Here is a 15,806-nt window from a genome sequence, read left to right on the forward strand (position 1 = left end):
TATGCTTTTATTTCCTCATTTTACTCATTTGAATTAAGCTGATATGGTGGTGTGGTAAGACATCACTAGTAACATTGTCCTTCAGACAGTGGATACAAATCCAGGAAATTTGTGGAACACCAACAGAATCCTTATGCTACCACTTCTTCCTAAAGGAAATAGAGCAATTCTTTTAAAGCCTTTAAGAATGAAGTTATTTCCATGGGACAGCAGACTATGTTATTATTGAATAAGCATTTTGGTTGCCACTGCTCAGGGTTACCGATGAGTGTTTTTTGAAAGAAAATTAATCTCTACTTAAAAGCTTGACCAATACTTTGAATGTTAGAAGGCTGGGTTTTGTTGCACAAACCTAGCCCTTACAACAAATTTGTACAGGAAGGAAGAAAAGCATTAATACGTGTTTTCTGTTTCTTTTTCCAGGCCATCCGCTGTACACTGGTAAATTGCACATGTGAATGTTTTCAGCCAGGGAAGATTAACCTGAGAACCTGTGATCAGTGTAAACATGGCTGGGTGGCACACGGTAAGAAAAGTCTGTTCGGTGTTTTTCTTCTCTGTTCAGTCCAGCTTTCCCAGTATCTTTACATGGAGCTGGAGTAGAGATATTTATTTATCTGTACATGCATGTGTGTACACTCTGGGTTTGTGCATGTGTTTGCATGCATTTGCTTTTTTTTTATAGCAATTTCTAGGGTAAAGAAGTGAGGGTCTGTTATTCTGGCAATAGCATTAAGTGCCATTGAAGTTCAACAGCTTGTGTACAGCTCAAAGGAATATTTTAACCACCAGGAAATAGTGTAGTTCTAGTGGGGCTTAGCACAAAGGCAAAAAGTTTACAGTATGGTTGTACGGTAAAGTTTGCATTGCAAAGAAGCGTCAGCCACTAAGTCACTGAGCTTAATGGAAATTCATATATTCCAATGTCTAACTTTCAGAGCCTGAATATCAGAATGAAATGCATGTATCCAAATGGCTCATCAAAAGTGTGCATATGTGATCTGTGAGTTGAACCTCCCTGCCTGTATTTAAGAAGCTGAAAAGAGAATGGAGGGATTAGAATGCCCAGATCCTATATAAAGGCATCAAAACACATTTATAGACCTTGCATTTTATTTATCCTTTACTATTTTGTGCATTTGGTGGTGTTTTTCTTCTTGCCAGTCTTGATTAAGCTATGCATGACAGAGAGAGCTGTATATACAATTAGAAGGCAAATAGGGAAAATACATAATACGGTTTACTGAAAAAAGGAAAAAAAAAAAAGGAAAAAATTAGAAAAATGACTATGTTTGCAGGAGAAATTAGTGTTGGAGATTTCTTCTCATGGTCTAACCTATTGGCACCTAAGCAAGGACAGTCTTCACTCTCCACTTCTGCCAGATATTCAGTGGGTTATATTCTATAAATTTTATTTTATTTTGATGGTACCTGGGGTGGAAGCTTAGTACTTCTCTCCTAAGATGCACTTGATCCCCATTAATTTAGTTCATATCTATCTGTACTTGTGCCTGAGTATGCTGACATTTGGCAAGTGTGAATGCTCAACCAATTCAACATCACAGAGATGAGAAGTTTTTAAAAGATTCATATACATGGAAAGCAAAGCAAGAATGCAGGTACCATGCAGTCCTGTGTCACTGCACAGTAATATATAGAGCTTGCCTAGAAATACCCTAACAGCAGCAATCTGGTAGCTGATTGGAGATTCATTATATACTAGATTCTCCAGGGACACAGCTTATTTTTGCTCCTCTTAATTCCCAGAAATTTATGTTCAGTCACATTATAACCAGGCTCACATTTTTTGAAAGTATCACTAAACTTCACAAAATTTTTATAGTTGGGGCATCCTTCAGGCTTTGTGTCGAATCAGCATCTGAGGTTTTGCTGATCCACAGATAGGGAAGATTTGTCTAGCTGTTTTCCCGGGTGTTCCTTCTGTTGAGTAATAGAAATTAGAACTCTAGCACTTAGATTCCGACATATGGACATCCCACAATTTCTTTTTAACCAGTACATCTTAGAAGAGTGTGATCAGATTTTCCTGATAAATTCTTCCCTGTGAAGTGGTTGAATTAAAAATCAGGCTGTATGACAGTAACCTGGCATTACTATAGTGTGTAAAATAGAAATGTCCCTGTTTCACAAATCCAGAAAGTTGAAAGGTGAATGTGATGATTAGGGATACACCACCTGCTCCCATACCTGGGTGCTTAACATTCCAAATAGGAAACTTAATACAGCTATATATTATTAGAAAGTGTTTGTTTTACTAATGTGCCAAGTGAAGAATGCTCCAATTTATTTTTTTTTTAGCACACTTTGTGTACATTTGTCTGGAGTATTTACATTTTATGGCAGAGACAGACAAATCAGATGTATGTTTCATATACATAATCAAATAACAGGCTTATAAATTACTTCCTGAAGACTATGATGCACCTGCATCAATTCTTGATCTTAGCTGTTTTCCAGGATTTTAAGGGCAGCATTCAGGAGACTGATCAATTCATTGCACTATAGCACTTGGATTTCAAAATAACGGAGTCAGGTTGCTGTTAAGAAGTCAATTTCTTTGAAATGTTAGCATGGCACTTTCAGAAGTTGTTTCTTGAATGCTAATAGTGTTTCCCACTGCTTTAATTAAAGGGTTTCCACCTAATTTTTTAAATGAATTTCAACTCAGCTCCTTGACACATGATGTAGTGCTTTACTGAATATAATTATCAAAGAATAGTTGTTTACAACAGGAAGTACTATGTTTATTCAGTTCTGAAAATCTAGAATCATAATTAACTGAATAGATCAAAAGTAGCTTAGAACTGCAGTCCTCTCATGATGTGCTTGACTAATCTGTGCAGAGTTAATTCATGTTAATAACTGCCATTTAAAACGTTGTAATTACTGGAGTGTGGAGGAATGGGCTTATAGCCACCACAGTATTATTGCACTTAACAACTGCTGGCCTGTTTTCTTTTTTCTGGCTTCCATTGTCTCTCACGCATTATTCCTCACTCACCTAAAATTTGCAGTGCACATCTTGAAAGGAAAGGTTTCGTACAAGTTCAGTTTCTTCTGTCTGGAGTTACCAAAAGTAGGAATGTCAATATAAGAACAGATTCATCAGAGAAGTTCTTTTGTGGCAAGATAAATGTTTCTGTTGGCGAAAATTCAGCTTATGAAGTTTTGACCTTGTACCCCTGTGCTGCAGTGGTGATCCTACCGTCAGTGTTTTTAAGGCTGAAGCCAAAAGCCACGTAGAGCAAAACAGCATTCTCTAGTAATGTGCATAATGGAGAACAGGTTGTTGTTGGTGTGAATCTCTGGATATTTTAAAGGATTTGGATAACTAGACTGTTTTAACTTCTTCTCAGCTGAAGCCTGGCTTTCATATTTTCAACATGGGTGGCAATTTATTTTCAAAACAAAAAATAAATGGTTTAAATTGGACAATCCATTTCCTAGGCCTCAAGCAGTCAAACAGAAAATAGTTCAATGTTTTTCCTTTTTTTTTCTTTTTTTTTTTTTTTTTTTAATGGTTAAAGTACTCTGTATAGTCCATATGCTGAAAAATAAAATGTATTAAAAACTTCACAGCAAATTTTTAAAACTTATTTTAAAACAGGCAATTGCTATTTTGCGGTTTTTAAATAATGTTGTAGTAGGATGACTACAAAAAATTAAGACTTTCTTGAGTGCTTGAATTGATTTATTCTCCTGATGTTTTTGTTATTTTAAAAGTAAGATACTATTATATGAAGCTAGTCATGACATTTTACTAGTTTTAGCGCAAAAATCACTTACTTAAACTATACTTGCCACCCACTTTCCCAGCAGCAGTATCTTAGCCCGTGAGGAAAGAAATCAAGAAACTCTGCAGAAAAAAATAAGTTGGTTTCATTAACTTTGTATTTTACCTTGTCATTGATGTCAGAATAACAGCTACCATACTGTTAGCAGAAGTAATCTTATACCTAGTCCAACAGATCAAAAGACCCAATGCAGTATCAATGGGAAATACAGTTTACAGTCTCTCATAGCTGTTTTGCTCTAGAAAAGAATGCAACGTGACATATGTCATAGTGCATCAAAGCTATTATTTATGACATTCGTTCTATATATTTTGTTTCAGTATCTCAGACTTTGCCATGATTAAAAACAAAAACAAAAACAAACCACAGTATAATAGTAATAATATTAAGTTTGTCTCAAATCATCATCTTGTTTCAAAGAAAGTCAGAAAATTAGAAATACTAGTTTGCTGTCTTGCCCTCACACTGGTCACTGGTAAAACTCAGACAGCAGCAGCATGTTTTTTCAGATGTGTTTTCAAATGCATTCTTAGCTGGTTGAATTTCACACTGTTCAATCTACTCTATGAAATGAAGTGTTTTGTGAACATTTTTGGTCTCTTCCTTCTTTTTCTCTTCTCTCAGAGAAAGCTGATCCTTAGTCCTCTAGTGATCTTTGATGACTTTTCATCTGCATCATGCCAGTCGGCACAGCTTGGGGCCAGGCTATTTATTCAAGTAGGCTTTAGTACCTCTCTAAGGTATGAAGAGGCCACATATGGTCCTATCTCCAGTCCAAGACTTGGCCAGGCCTTTTTCCAAGTAACTGTGAGATTAAGTTCCTTCAGATTTTAATGAAAATGACAGTAACTAGTAGATTTTGGCACATAGGGCAAATCCTTCACTGTTTTTCAGTTTAAAAAGCTGACATCCCGTGAATACTCATGCTCAGAGACTTGCCACATGGGTTACACTTTTATCTGGTGAAGAAAACTTTCTGCCACTGATATTTATGTAATACATGTACTAGCTTGCTGTAAATTAGACTTACCATGAAAACATCAACCTCCACTAGAAAATCGAGAACATTCTGTCATGAATTCAGATGCATGACATGACTCTGACTTCTTCATTTGGAATGGTTGCCTTTTCTGAATTTCTACATTGTATCACAGAATCACAGAATGTTAGGGGTTGGAAGGGACCTAAAAAGATCATCTAGTCCAATCCCCCTGCTGGAGCAGGAACACTCAGATGAGGTTACACCGGAATGTGTTCAGGCAGGTTTGAATGCCTCCAGAGAGGGAGACTCCACAACCTCCCTGGGCAGCCTGTTCCAGTGTTCTGTAGTTCATGAAGTTGTCAGCTAAAAGAAACATGAAGTGAGAACAAAAGAAAGGAAGGGCAGGTGTAAATAAAGGAAGGAAAAAAGAAGAATGCTGTGGAAATTTTAGAAATCGCCTATGTCCCTTACCCTGAAGTTGTTGAAAGGGCTTAGTTGAGAATTTAAATGTAAGCTGCATGGGAATGAGGCAGGAAGGAAGAGAAATGTTATGTTGAATTAAAAATCAGTGGGGTTCCTATATTTGTCTCTGTCCAAAGTTGTTAAGTGAAAGAAATCCAGGTTTGCAAAGTCAAACATCATCTCTGACAAAATAAAACAAAACCACATCACAGATCTTAGAGTGTCTCTAAAAGCTGGCAGAAGTGCCATGTTGTTCTTTATTTAAAAATTGAGATTGTAGAGAATAAATACTAAAAAAGGAATGGAGAAATATAATCCTTTTATTATAGTTTACTTGTAAAATAATTGGATTATTTTTGTATTATTCTGAACATACTTGTTTCCTTCTATTCAATTTGTTCAATTATTGAAAATGCTTCAAAATCACTTGAGAACACCATAAATTTCATTATTTTTTTAGTTGCATGGAGATTTTGGCAATGTAATTATCTACAATTCATTGATAACAACGACTAGCTCTTCATGATTTTTAAAGTAAAAGTATTTTAGACATAGTCTGGCTTTTCCTGTCTTTTACTGACAAAATAATTTTAATCCGTCTGTTATAACTTCCTTTTGACCCTGAAGACTGAGGCATATTTTTCATTACTCAGTTGCTTTCAGGAACCTTACCTGATTATAATAACATTCATTACTGGTAAACACTTTTTAAAATGCCCCCTTCTGCCTATGCCATCCCTTTTTGCTTCCCTTCAGCAGCAATTCCCAATGTGCACAGAAATTATACACTCTGTTATCTTGTGGGTACTCTGACCCAATATCTGGTTTTGCAGCCTGTCACATTGGTAGGAATGATGTGGTGTAGTGTTTGCTTTGGGTTACTCCAAGATCACCCTTAATGTAAGTCAAGTGGAGGTAAAAGCAAACGTGATCCAAGTATTAGAGCATCCAAGACAAATAATATTGTTTCAAAGGTTTATAAGACACAAGTGACAGAAAAGAAATAATGCTTAGTTACCCCAAGATCAAATAAAAAGCCTTCCTTTTCCATCCTTGTATTCACCTCATACTTACATATCCATATGGTCAAAGGTTTAGTCCTCATGTAAATTTGACATCCTTAGGTGATGAAAAAGGTACTCCCTGGAGGTAAACAACAGGCCCTAATTTACATATGTCCATGCTCACACCTCCGTGGATTTCCCTGGGGGTCCATTCAGGTTAAAATCTTTTTCCTCTTCTTCCCTACCATGTCCAGGTCATCCTAACACAATCAGGAAGAGGTCTGACCTCCTTCTCCCCAACTTTATTGTCTCACAGCCCTGGGTTTGAATATGCCAGTGTCCCTTGAATGTGGATAGATGAGATTATCTCTGACCCAGCATTAAGCAGTCCGCTAAGGACTTCTCCAGGGCCTGGTAAGCCCTAAACAGACCATGACCCATTCTGAAGCATAGCACCCATTTCTGCTGGTTTGGACTATATTCACATCTCAGATTGAACCCCTTTCTGATTGTGAGTGTTCTGGTGTCTGAAAAACTTCTAATTTACTGATTACACTTTGTGCTCTCACAGAACTGGCAGTAATACCATCAGATACTCATTGGCAACTCTGAAATACATATAAGGCCATTTTAATATCGATGGTCTCCCATGACTGGCTATAAAATGTCTGGAGAGGTTTGGACTAAAGGTATTTAAAAAGTGAAAAATATTCTTGCTTGGTGCCCATCAGTATTGAATTTACATTTTACAGAGAAGGCTTCATCCCGTTTAGTACATCTAAGATAAAATGCTGGATGTCTTGGACAATGATGTCTTACCCTCTCTCCTTAAGGAGAGAATCCAGTAAGGAAAAAAACAAGAGTTGCTGTGTGCAAGATGGAGCAAAGGCAATAAAAACCAAAGATTTTTCAATTAGCACCTGGAATTCCTCTTTCCAGACATAGTAGAGCTGCTTTTTGGAAAGGCAGTAAGTGAAACCCTTGATCTTGGCCCCTTAATTGTGGTGACAGGAAGTTCATTACACAGCATTGCATCAAATAGGAGCAAAAGAGTGTCTAGTGCTCACTGCACCAAATGATGCAGGATAAATTCTGAGGGACCTGAGTGTGCAAATCACCAGTGGATTTGTGAGGCAGCAGTGTTAGACTTCTGTAACATGCATCCACAATTCTTCAGGATCTTTAGGTGACAGTACCTGCTTACTTGTCTTTTTTAACACCTATGCTGCTTCACATGAATTGCTGTGATGTGCTAACCACTTTATCATTTTATTACACTTTATTACATCATAAATTTTTATATCTTCTTAACGATCCTACAGGAAGCTTAATTGTTTATAGGAACAACTTAATTAACTGGAGTTCACTAGGTTAAGCAGAACACAAATTGAAAGAGCTCTAAATGAAACAAACCCTACCACTCCATTCCGTATAGCTTCATAAGGTTAAAATGGGATTGGATTGCAAGAACAAAAAAATTATACTGGTTTCAGATGTTACAAAGTGATGATAATACCATGGGTAACTTTACCTCAGCTTTCCGTTTTGCAAATGCAAAATTCAATGGAAAAAAGGATACTTTTTTTTTAATCTACTAGCAAGAATTTTAATTTCAGATGTAGCATTATAAGGCAACTTGCCCCAGATTAATTTAACAGACAATAGACTTACATTATTATCCCATTTCCATCTGGATTTTAGAAATAGGAAAGATAACACAAGAAGAGTATAACATGAATCTCAAAGACTTCTCTAACTATAATCTAATTTATTACAGTGAATTTTTCTGAAATATATTTAACAAGATCTTTGTGAAATGGTCACAGCACATGAATTGGGGTGGGGAAAATGGGTGTTTGTGAATGGTAGAATAAGCCGTATGAACCAGTCTTCCCAGAGTCTGAACATCTTCAGCTGTCAGCAACTTTAGGACAGCAGGTTTTCCTGGTGAAAGTGAGCAGATGTGGGAGAGTATTTCATAGGCTTGAACCAGAGTTACACCCTAGACTGAAATACCGCCATGGTCTTGGCTTGCCTTTGTGAAATGCCTCTACAACACAGAACTCGGTCCAAAGAGCATGATGTTAACAGGTGGGCAGTGCCTGTTGGATTTTCATTACAGTGTTCAAGGTTGCATATAAGACAGAATATGTTGCCTGGAGAAGTGGTGGGATTTTCCCCACTGTAAATATCAAAGTCTCAGCTTTACAGGGCCAAAGATAACCTAATATAAGGCACTGCTTTCAATAGAAAGACAGTCTGCAGAAATCTTTTCCAACCTAGACATTCTGTGAATCTGTGAATCAGAGTTAGTAGAATTTGAGTTTTGTTTGGACTAAAATTGAGCTCCTCCAAATCCAGACCATGATCCAGGACTCCCAAAAGTGCATCTGTGTCACGGTATACAATGTGTCAACCAGATGGTATTATGACTATTAAGATACATACTATCTCCTATCTCACTGTTATTAAAGGACAATATTTTTAAGGTGTCAATGGCTGATAAGAAGGAAACATTTGGCTTTGGAGACAAGAGATAGAAAAGATTGAAGTTGAATGACTAGACAAGATAATAGAATGAGACACATGAATTTAATGGCTTACATTATAAATTGTAGGTTTCAACAATGAAACTGTCAACCCATGTGTCAAGGAACAGCAGCCCAACAAAGACGTCTGAGCTGGGAGTTAAGGGCAACTCCAGCACCGGCTATGCCTGCGTCAAGGGCACAGTTCTGTGCGGTCTAATCATGGCAGACAGAACCAGGTGCTGGTAACAGGGTTCATTGACAATCTCAGGCGTGGCAAGGGAATAAGTCGTGTCAGGGGTCCATCCAGGGGCTCTAATCAGGAACAAAAGGAAGTGGAACCAGAGACAGGGCTGAAGCCTGGGCTGTAACATGGGTCTGAGGGTCATCTAGAAGACTACAGACATGAAGTTCCAGGCCTGAGCTTTAGTAGGAGTCCTGGACCCATGAATGAAGAATGCAGGGTGGAGATCTCCAGAGAGGCTGGTCACTTTAGGACAGCAATGAAGGCCAGTAGGTGCACTCAGGGCTGTAACACCATGGACTGATCAATAGTTGCTGTCTCTAGCAGAGGTGACAGATGCTACCAAGACACACAAAAGCATCTGTGTGACACTCACATGATTCATCAACACGTGTTTCTCCATCACGGTAGTGATCAGTGCTGAAGTCCTCCTTCATGAAGGCAAAATGCACACACTGACAGAGAGGACTGCAAGGTCCAAATCCCACAGAAGAGGCTTTGTCTTATCCTCCCTACCATGGTCCCCATAGTCAGATGTCTTCATTCATGCAGCATGCCCATGCAGGAGGTGTCCAGTGGCCCAGATGTTTTCCTGAGAACTTGTAATGAAGGTCCTTTACAGCTATCAACAAGGAGGAGAGAGAAAAAGCCCAGTACTTTATTTATTTATTTAAGGGGTCAATTGTGAGTTAAAAATCTGTTCATGAGGTCCCACTACGTAAAGTTAGGTCTAACCTTCATTTATAGGAGAAAACATTTGGGGTTTTTTGGTTGGTGCTTTGTTGGGTTGTATTTGTTTTGTTTGGGGTTTTTTTGGTTTTGTTTTGTTTTGGTTGGTTGGTTTGTTGGGCATTTTTTGTTGGTTGGTTTTGTTTGTTTGTTTGCTTGTTTTCTCTGTAATTATATTTTCCACTATCAAAGAAAAAGGGGGGTGGTATGGAAAGAAAATGTAAAAGAAAACACCTGTTTGGCTTGCAGGAATTGGCCAGGGAGGCTGTTTTCCTCACAGGCCAAAAGCGACCAGCACAGGGCCCCTTTAAAAAAAAGTCAGTTGTTTTTTTTTTTTTTCCCTATTTCATGTGAGCATTGGCAGAAACTCTGACAAGCAGTTCTTCATATTTTATTATGTTCTTGTCTGGCAGAATCACTGTCAGGCAAAAACCTTGTCAGCGGAAAACCTGTCGTAGGATCAGAGGAGACAAAAACAGGTGTCACAGAGGCAGTCAAAACTGAAGGAAAAAAAAAAGATTAGGCTAAAGAGAGAAAGGCAGACAATTACATTAATGCCATTGCTTTTATCTTATAGATGTGTGTTATTATCTCGGGGTGCTGAGTGCGCAATTGCCTCAAAGAAAAGTAGACAGGAGACAAGGGGAAACTTGATAGTTATTAACTGAAGAGGCAGTGTGTCAAAGCTGGATAGGGTTCAAAGTTTTGCAAAGGGATAAAAAAAACTGCAGACAGCAAGCAACGTCTGTGAACAAACTGTGGTTCTGCTTTTGGCTACATAAACCTAGTAGCAATCTAAATGTTTCAACTTGGAATCAGATCATAGACAGAAAAATTAATGAAAGTTTTCATTCAGACTTTTTTTAATAACACTTATTTTGTGTACATGCAACTGAAGTGCTTGGGTTTTTTTTGATCTGTTATAAAAATGTTGTTAGAGCATGAGGCATGGTGAGGCATGAAGACATCAGTTTAGTTGCTGTGTTGTTTGGGTTTGAAACACCTATTACCAACACACGTTTAATTTTAAAATGCTATTAAGAATCCTTTTACTAAGTATGGACATCTGTACGTGCAAACTGTAAATTAGAAGATCACATATGTGTCCCTCTGTAAGAGACTAAATCCATTTGGTTTCCATTATTAGCTTTTAAATATAGTAAAAGGCAGAAGGAAAAGTTGGGTTTTTATCTATGAATCAGAAAATACTTTACTTACTGTCCTTCTGTGATCTTTTGAAATCGACAGTGTGTTACTGAACATTTCTTTTCTATCTGGATTAAATTGTGAAAGGGATGAAGAAAGAAGTGCAGTAGAGATCACCAAAGGATACCATGCTGTAGGTGGAATTTATACCCAGACTTTTTCAGGATGTCCGCTCACCCATATGAATGTTCATGTCCTGTCCACTCTGTGTTTGTGCTAGGAATGAGTGGGATAATTTCCTATGCCATGAAAATATTTGAGCCATTCAGTAGACACTAGCAAGTTTTCTTGTCCTTAGTTACCTTCTAAGCATGATATTTTTGAGGAGTAATTTTTTCCACGTACAAAGTGTCCACGTTACACCATGTTACAGGTGGCATTGAATCTGCATCCTGAGGGAGGCTTAGACAAACTCTTACATCTGCAGTAGTTTGCCTGTCCCTCCAGCATTTTAGTTGTTCATCAGCTACTTTCAGTTCTGAAAAAAATTTGTTACTTTTTTCTCTGTGGTTGATGGAAAAGAAGAAAATCTTGAACTCTGAAAATGTGAAGCTGTTCATGTTCACCACTAAAATCAACAGAAAACTACAGTTCTCAACGTTACCATTAATAATACTATATTTGTTTTACCATACTCAACATTCTGTTGTTGCAACAGAGTTATGGAATTGTTTAATGTTGGTATTGTAGATTTAGTCTGTCTGCCAATTTCAGTTTCTCTTGCTCCAGAAAGTAGTCCATTTATTTAGAAGAAAAAAGGAAAACAAGTCTGGAAAGCTCTGTGTTATTCTCTGAACAGAGACTACATAAAATTTCTTTTCACTTTCCTGTTGACCCTTGAACAAATCTGGAAAGATGATGATGTTTATAAAATTCTGTATTGTCATGTGAATGTGCGTGTGCACTCCAACTGTATCCCTCTTTGGTAAGTTAGAGAACTGCCTAGAACAGCCAGGCAAATCAGCTAAGAGAAAGGGTTTCACTAGACCTTTTCATCCCTCTCTAGGATACCCAAATATTTATCTAGTATCAGGCAATTACTAAGACGTATGTCTATTTATTAATCCAATTGTATTAAAACTAGGATATTCAAAATTCTTTTATATTCACTAAAGGTAAAATGTCATACTTTTATTGTAACTGTGCAAAAAACAATATGAGACTTCTAAGGTACAAAATTCGTCACTGCATATTTGTATTTATTTTGCCTAACAAAACCAGAATCCAATCAGAAACATAGCTTTCGATTTGATTAAACCTTGTCCACTGCACATTGGGAAGGAAGGGGTCCATTTTCATAGCTGAACCTAAGAACTAGCCACAGTATAGATGAAAGATTTTGTCTTTATTTTCAGTCTTTTGAATAATTGAACAAATATTTGAGCCATATTTTAATGTATCTTTTGTATTTAATTTCCTTTGAATGAATTACAGAGGATCCCAAAACTCCAGTAAAATATAAATGGTGAAGTAGATTTCCCCTCCCTATTTTACTACATTAGGGAAAAAAAATAAAAAATAAAAAAAGGCATATTAAATAATTTTCTTGGTTTGTTGATTTGTTACATACAGGTCTGAAGTGGGGGGTTTTGGCTGGAATTTTGCATAGTAAAAATACTGCATGCTGTCATGTGAAGAGTGACATTGGATCAATTTTGAAGTTCTCTTTACATTTCAGGTTATTCTGAGCATAGTTTCTGTAAAATCTGGAGGATTTTGTTTACTATTCAAGAGGTTAAACAGGGGAAAAACCAACATGGGGAGGTTCAGGCTTGGCATTAGGAAGCACTGTTTTCCTGAGAGGATGGTCGAACATTGATTCAGGCTTCCTAGAGAGGTGGTTGATGCCCCAAGCCTGTCAGTGTTTAAGAGGCATTTGGACAATGACCTTAATAACATACTTTTACTGTTGATCAGTTCTGACATCATCAACCAGTTGGACTAGATGGTCATTGTAGGTCCCTTGCAACTGAAATATTCTAAATTACAGTGCGTACTTGATACTTCAGGGTTAAATAAGAAAACCAGTATGGAAAGGTTCCTAACGCCTCTACTAATTATCCAGTTAGCCATATTTTAGTGTTAAAGGCAATCTTCTGTGACATCTTTTAGTTCTTTACCATATTTTTTGCCCCCTTTTTTAATAGTTAATATTTCTGAAACAAGTACTTGAAATATAGAATTCACCATGAAAATATTACTTGGCTGTATGTTGTTATAGTAAAACACAAGGGTCTTCCTCTATCAGTGAACAGCTTTTCAGTCACACTGAGGTAAATAATATCAGACTCTCGGGGCAGTACCAGGAATTGAGCTTTTAAAAGATAGCTTTCTTAGTTTAAGCACCTAGCACCTGAACCCATCATAGCTCTGTTTTTAGAAGATTGTGCAGGTTACAACCAAGAAGTGATGAACATGTTAAGACTTTTCTGTGTGAACATTTGAGCCTACTGAAAGTGTAAGAAGTATGAGTAATATCTCATGCTGCACCAGGAAGGGACTTTTAATATGTGGTTTATGATGTTCAGTCACTGATATCTTCTTAATGACACATCTGTTTATGTCATTTTTCAGGTATGATGAAGTTCATTCTTTTATATAGCATGTTTCATCTTGAAGTCTTCTAAGCACTTATGAAATCATACACTGCTGCAGATACGGTTGAATGAAACATGACATTGTTCATTAGCATACAGAAATGGAACCAATAGTTTAGAGTAGAAAACGGTGAGGAATGCGTGATCCACATGAAATCAGATGGGCAATTCAGGACAGCAGAATGCAACAGTCTAGGCTGAGATTTGGCAAGATGGCTAAAGTCAATACTCTTGGCCTCACAGAGAAACCAACAATGAGACTTAGGGCTTTCTCTTATCTCTTATTTGAAAAAGTATGTGTCTAACAACATAAATGGTCCCTTGAATGCACCTAGAACATCTGCATTAATTCACTAATGATGTCGGAGGAGAAATCAGTTAGTAGTACTACAGAAAGCAACTTTGTCAACTATTTCCTTAGTAACCTCTTTAAAAGAAACAAGATAATTTTTATAAATTACAGATTACAGTGAAAAGTTTCATTCTCCTGCCAAGCAAAAGGGGTTTCAATAGTCAACGATCCAAAAGAATTTTAGATTCTTATCATACTATTATTTCACATATGGGTGCAAGTGCATTTCCTTTCTCTTCATGTACAGGTTTTTCCTTCTTTTTTTTTTTTTTTTCTCTGTAGCATGAGGTCTGTCTTTACTCTGCAAATGTTCTCACACACCCATGCAAAAATACATGCTTTGTTGTATTATGAATTACACATTTCAGTGCATATCCTGACTTGTACTTCAAAGGGATAAAATTCACTGCTTATTTGTTTATTATATAATGTGCAGAATAACTCCACAAATCAAAATTGGAGCTAATTTCACTGTCATCTGGACTGTTAATCCAGTGCAGGACTAACTCTAATTCGTCTGTGTGTGTGTGTGTGTGTGTGTGTGTGTGTGTTTTGAGAGACTTAGGTCTATAGGCACTATGAATGTCCTGTGGAGAGACATAGGACTGCAGTCCCTAGGCTTGGCAATTCCTTATCTTTTTTGAATGGTAAATTAATATTTAAAGCTATTTATTCAAAGTTGACTTAACCACTAGAATAGGAAAGATCAGACAAATCAGTTGCAAGAAATGAAGTATGAGGAAACCAGAACTCTTTGACAAAGTATTCCTTGGAGTAAATATGTTGAATGAAGCCAGCGAGTAAATGATAAGGGCCTTTGCGCTCTGGATGTAAGAAAGCAATTTATCAAGAGTACATGAACTCTCCAGTGACCATAAGCCAAAAAGAAACCAAAGTACAGGAGAAGAAGTCCCTATAAAATTATTTTAAATGCTTGGAAAGTTTTGTTTAAAAAAAAGCAGTGAGAAGCTTAGGTGCTGTAACATAGTCCATAAAATGGTAAGAAAATTAAATGTAAACACTGATACTCACTAAAGTGCGTGATGTCATATGCAATTCCATCATATTTAGCTTCACAAGGGAATAAGAATTACCTTCATCCTGCAAACCTTCCCTCCTTTCATCTCTAAATTATTCATATCACAGTGAATAACATGGAATTCACACAGAAGGGTAAAACAAGCTAACCAGCTTGAGTAGCAGTGAATTCATGATAGAATTTATGGTAAATCAGGGTAGTAATTTTTAACATGTTTAGAATTATGAGTTTTAGGGAATATCTGTTTTATTTTTTTCCCCTTGAGGTTAGGCCTCAAACCTTTAACAGTCCCAATCAATGCTGCATAGCTTCAGTCTTGGTCATCAATTAATCATAAATTTTCTGTAATTTCTTTTGAACTTATGAGTATTGTAGTCTCTAGGGCTTAGCTGGGCACCCTTCAGTCTTAAGTATTAAAGATATTTGTGACCTTTGGAAACTAGGCCTGTTTTGGACTGCATCTGTGAAAAAGAATCACTCAGTGATGAGTGATGTCCCTTAGGGGTCCACATTGGGACCACTACTATTTAATATCTTCATCAAGGACATAGAAAATGGGATCAAGTGCAACTGCAGTAAGTTTGCAGATGCCAAGTTGAGTGGCACAGTTGACATGCTGGAGGGAAGGATACCATTCAGAGGGACCCAGACAAGCTCTAGAAATGAGCCCATGTGAACCTCATGAAGTTCAAAAAGGCCAACAGCAAGGTCCTGCACTTGCATCGTGGCAATCTCCGCTGTCAATTCAGGCTGGGGGATGAAGGGATTGAGAGCAGCCCTGTGGAGCAGGACTTGGGGGTACTGGTGAGTGAAAAGCCAGACATGAGCTGACAATGTGTGCTCACAGC

At 37.3% G+C, this 15,806-nt stretch overlaps 1 protein-coding gene across 6 annotated transcripts in view; it reads left to right on the forward strand.

Moving 5' to 3' along the window:
* BNC2 (basonuclin zinc finger protein 2) overlaps nt 1-15,806 on the forward strand; it is a 327,906-nt gene that overhangs the window by 211,931 nt on the left and 100,169 nt on the right. For all 6 annotated transcript variants that reach the window (XM_071802893.1, XM_071802897.1, XM_071802898.1 and 3 more), the window contains one exon: nt 424-526. In XM_071802893.1, coding sequence (XP_071658994.1) covers nt 424-526 — 103 coding nt within the window. The remainder of the gene's footprint in view (nt 1-423; nt 527-15,806) is intronic.

The sequence above is a fragment of the Patagioenas fasciata genome, chromosome Z (genome assembly GCF_037038585.1).
Source record: "Patagioenas fasciata isolate bPatFas1 chromosome Z, bPatFas1.hap1, whole genome shotgun sequence".
Lineage (NCBI taxonomy): Eukaryota > Metazoa > Chordata > Aves > Columbiformes > Columbidae > Patagioenas > Patagioenas fasciata.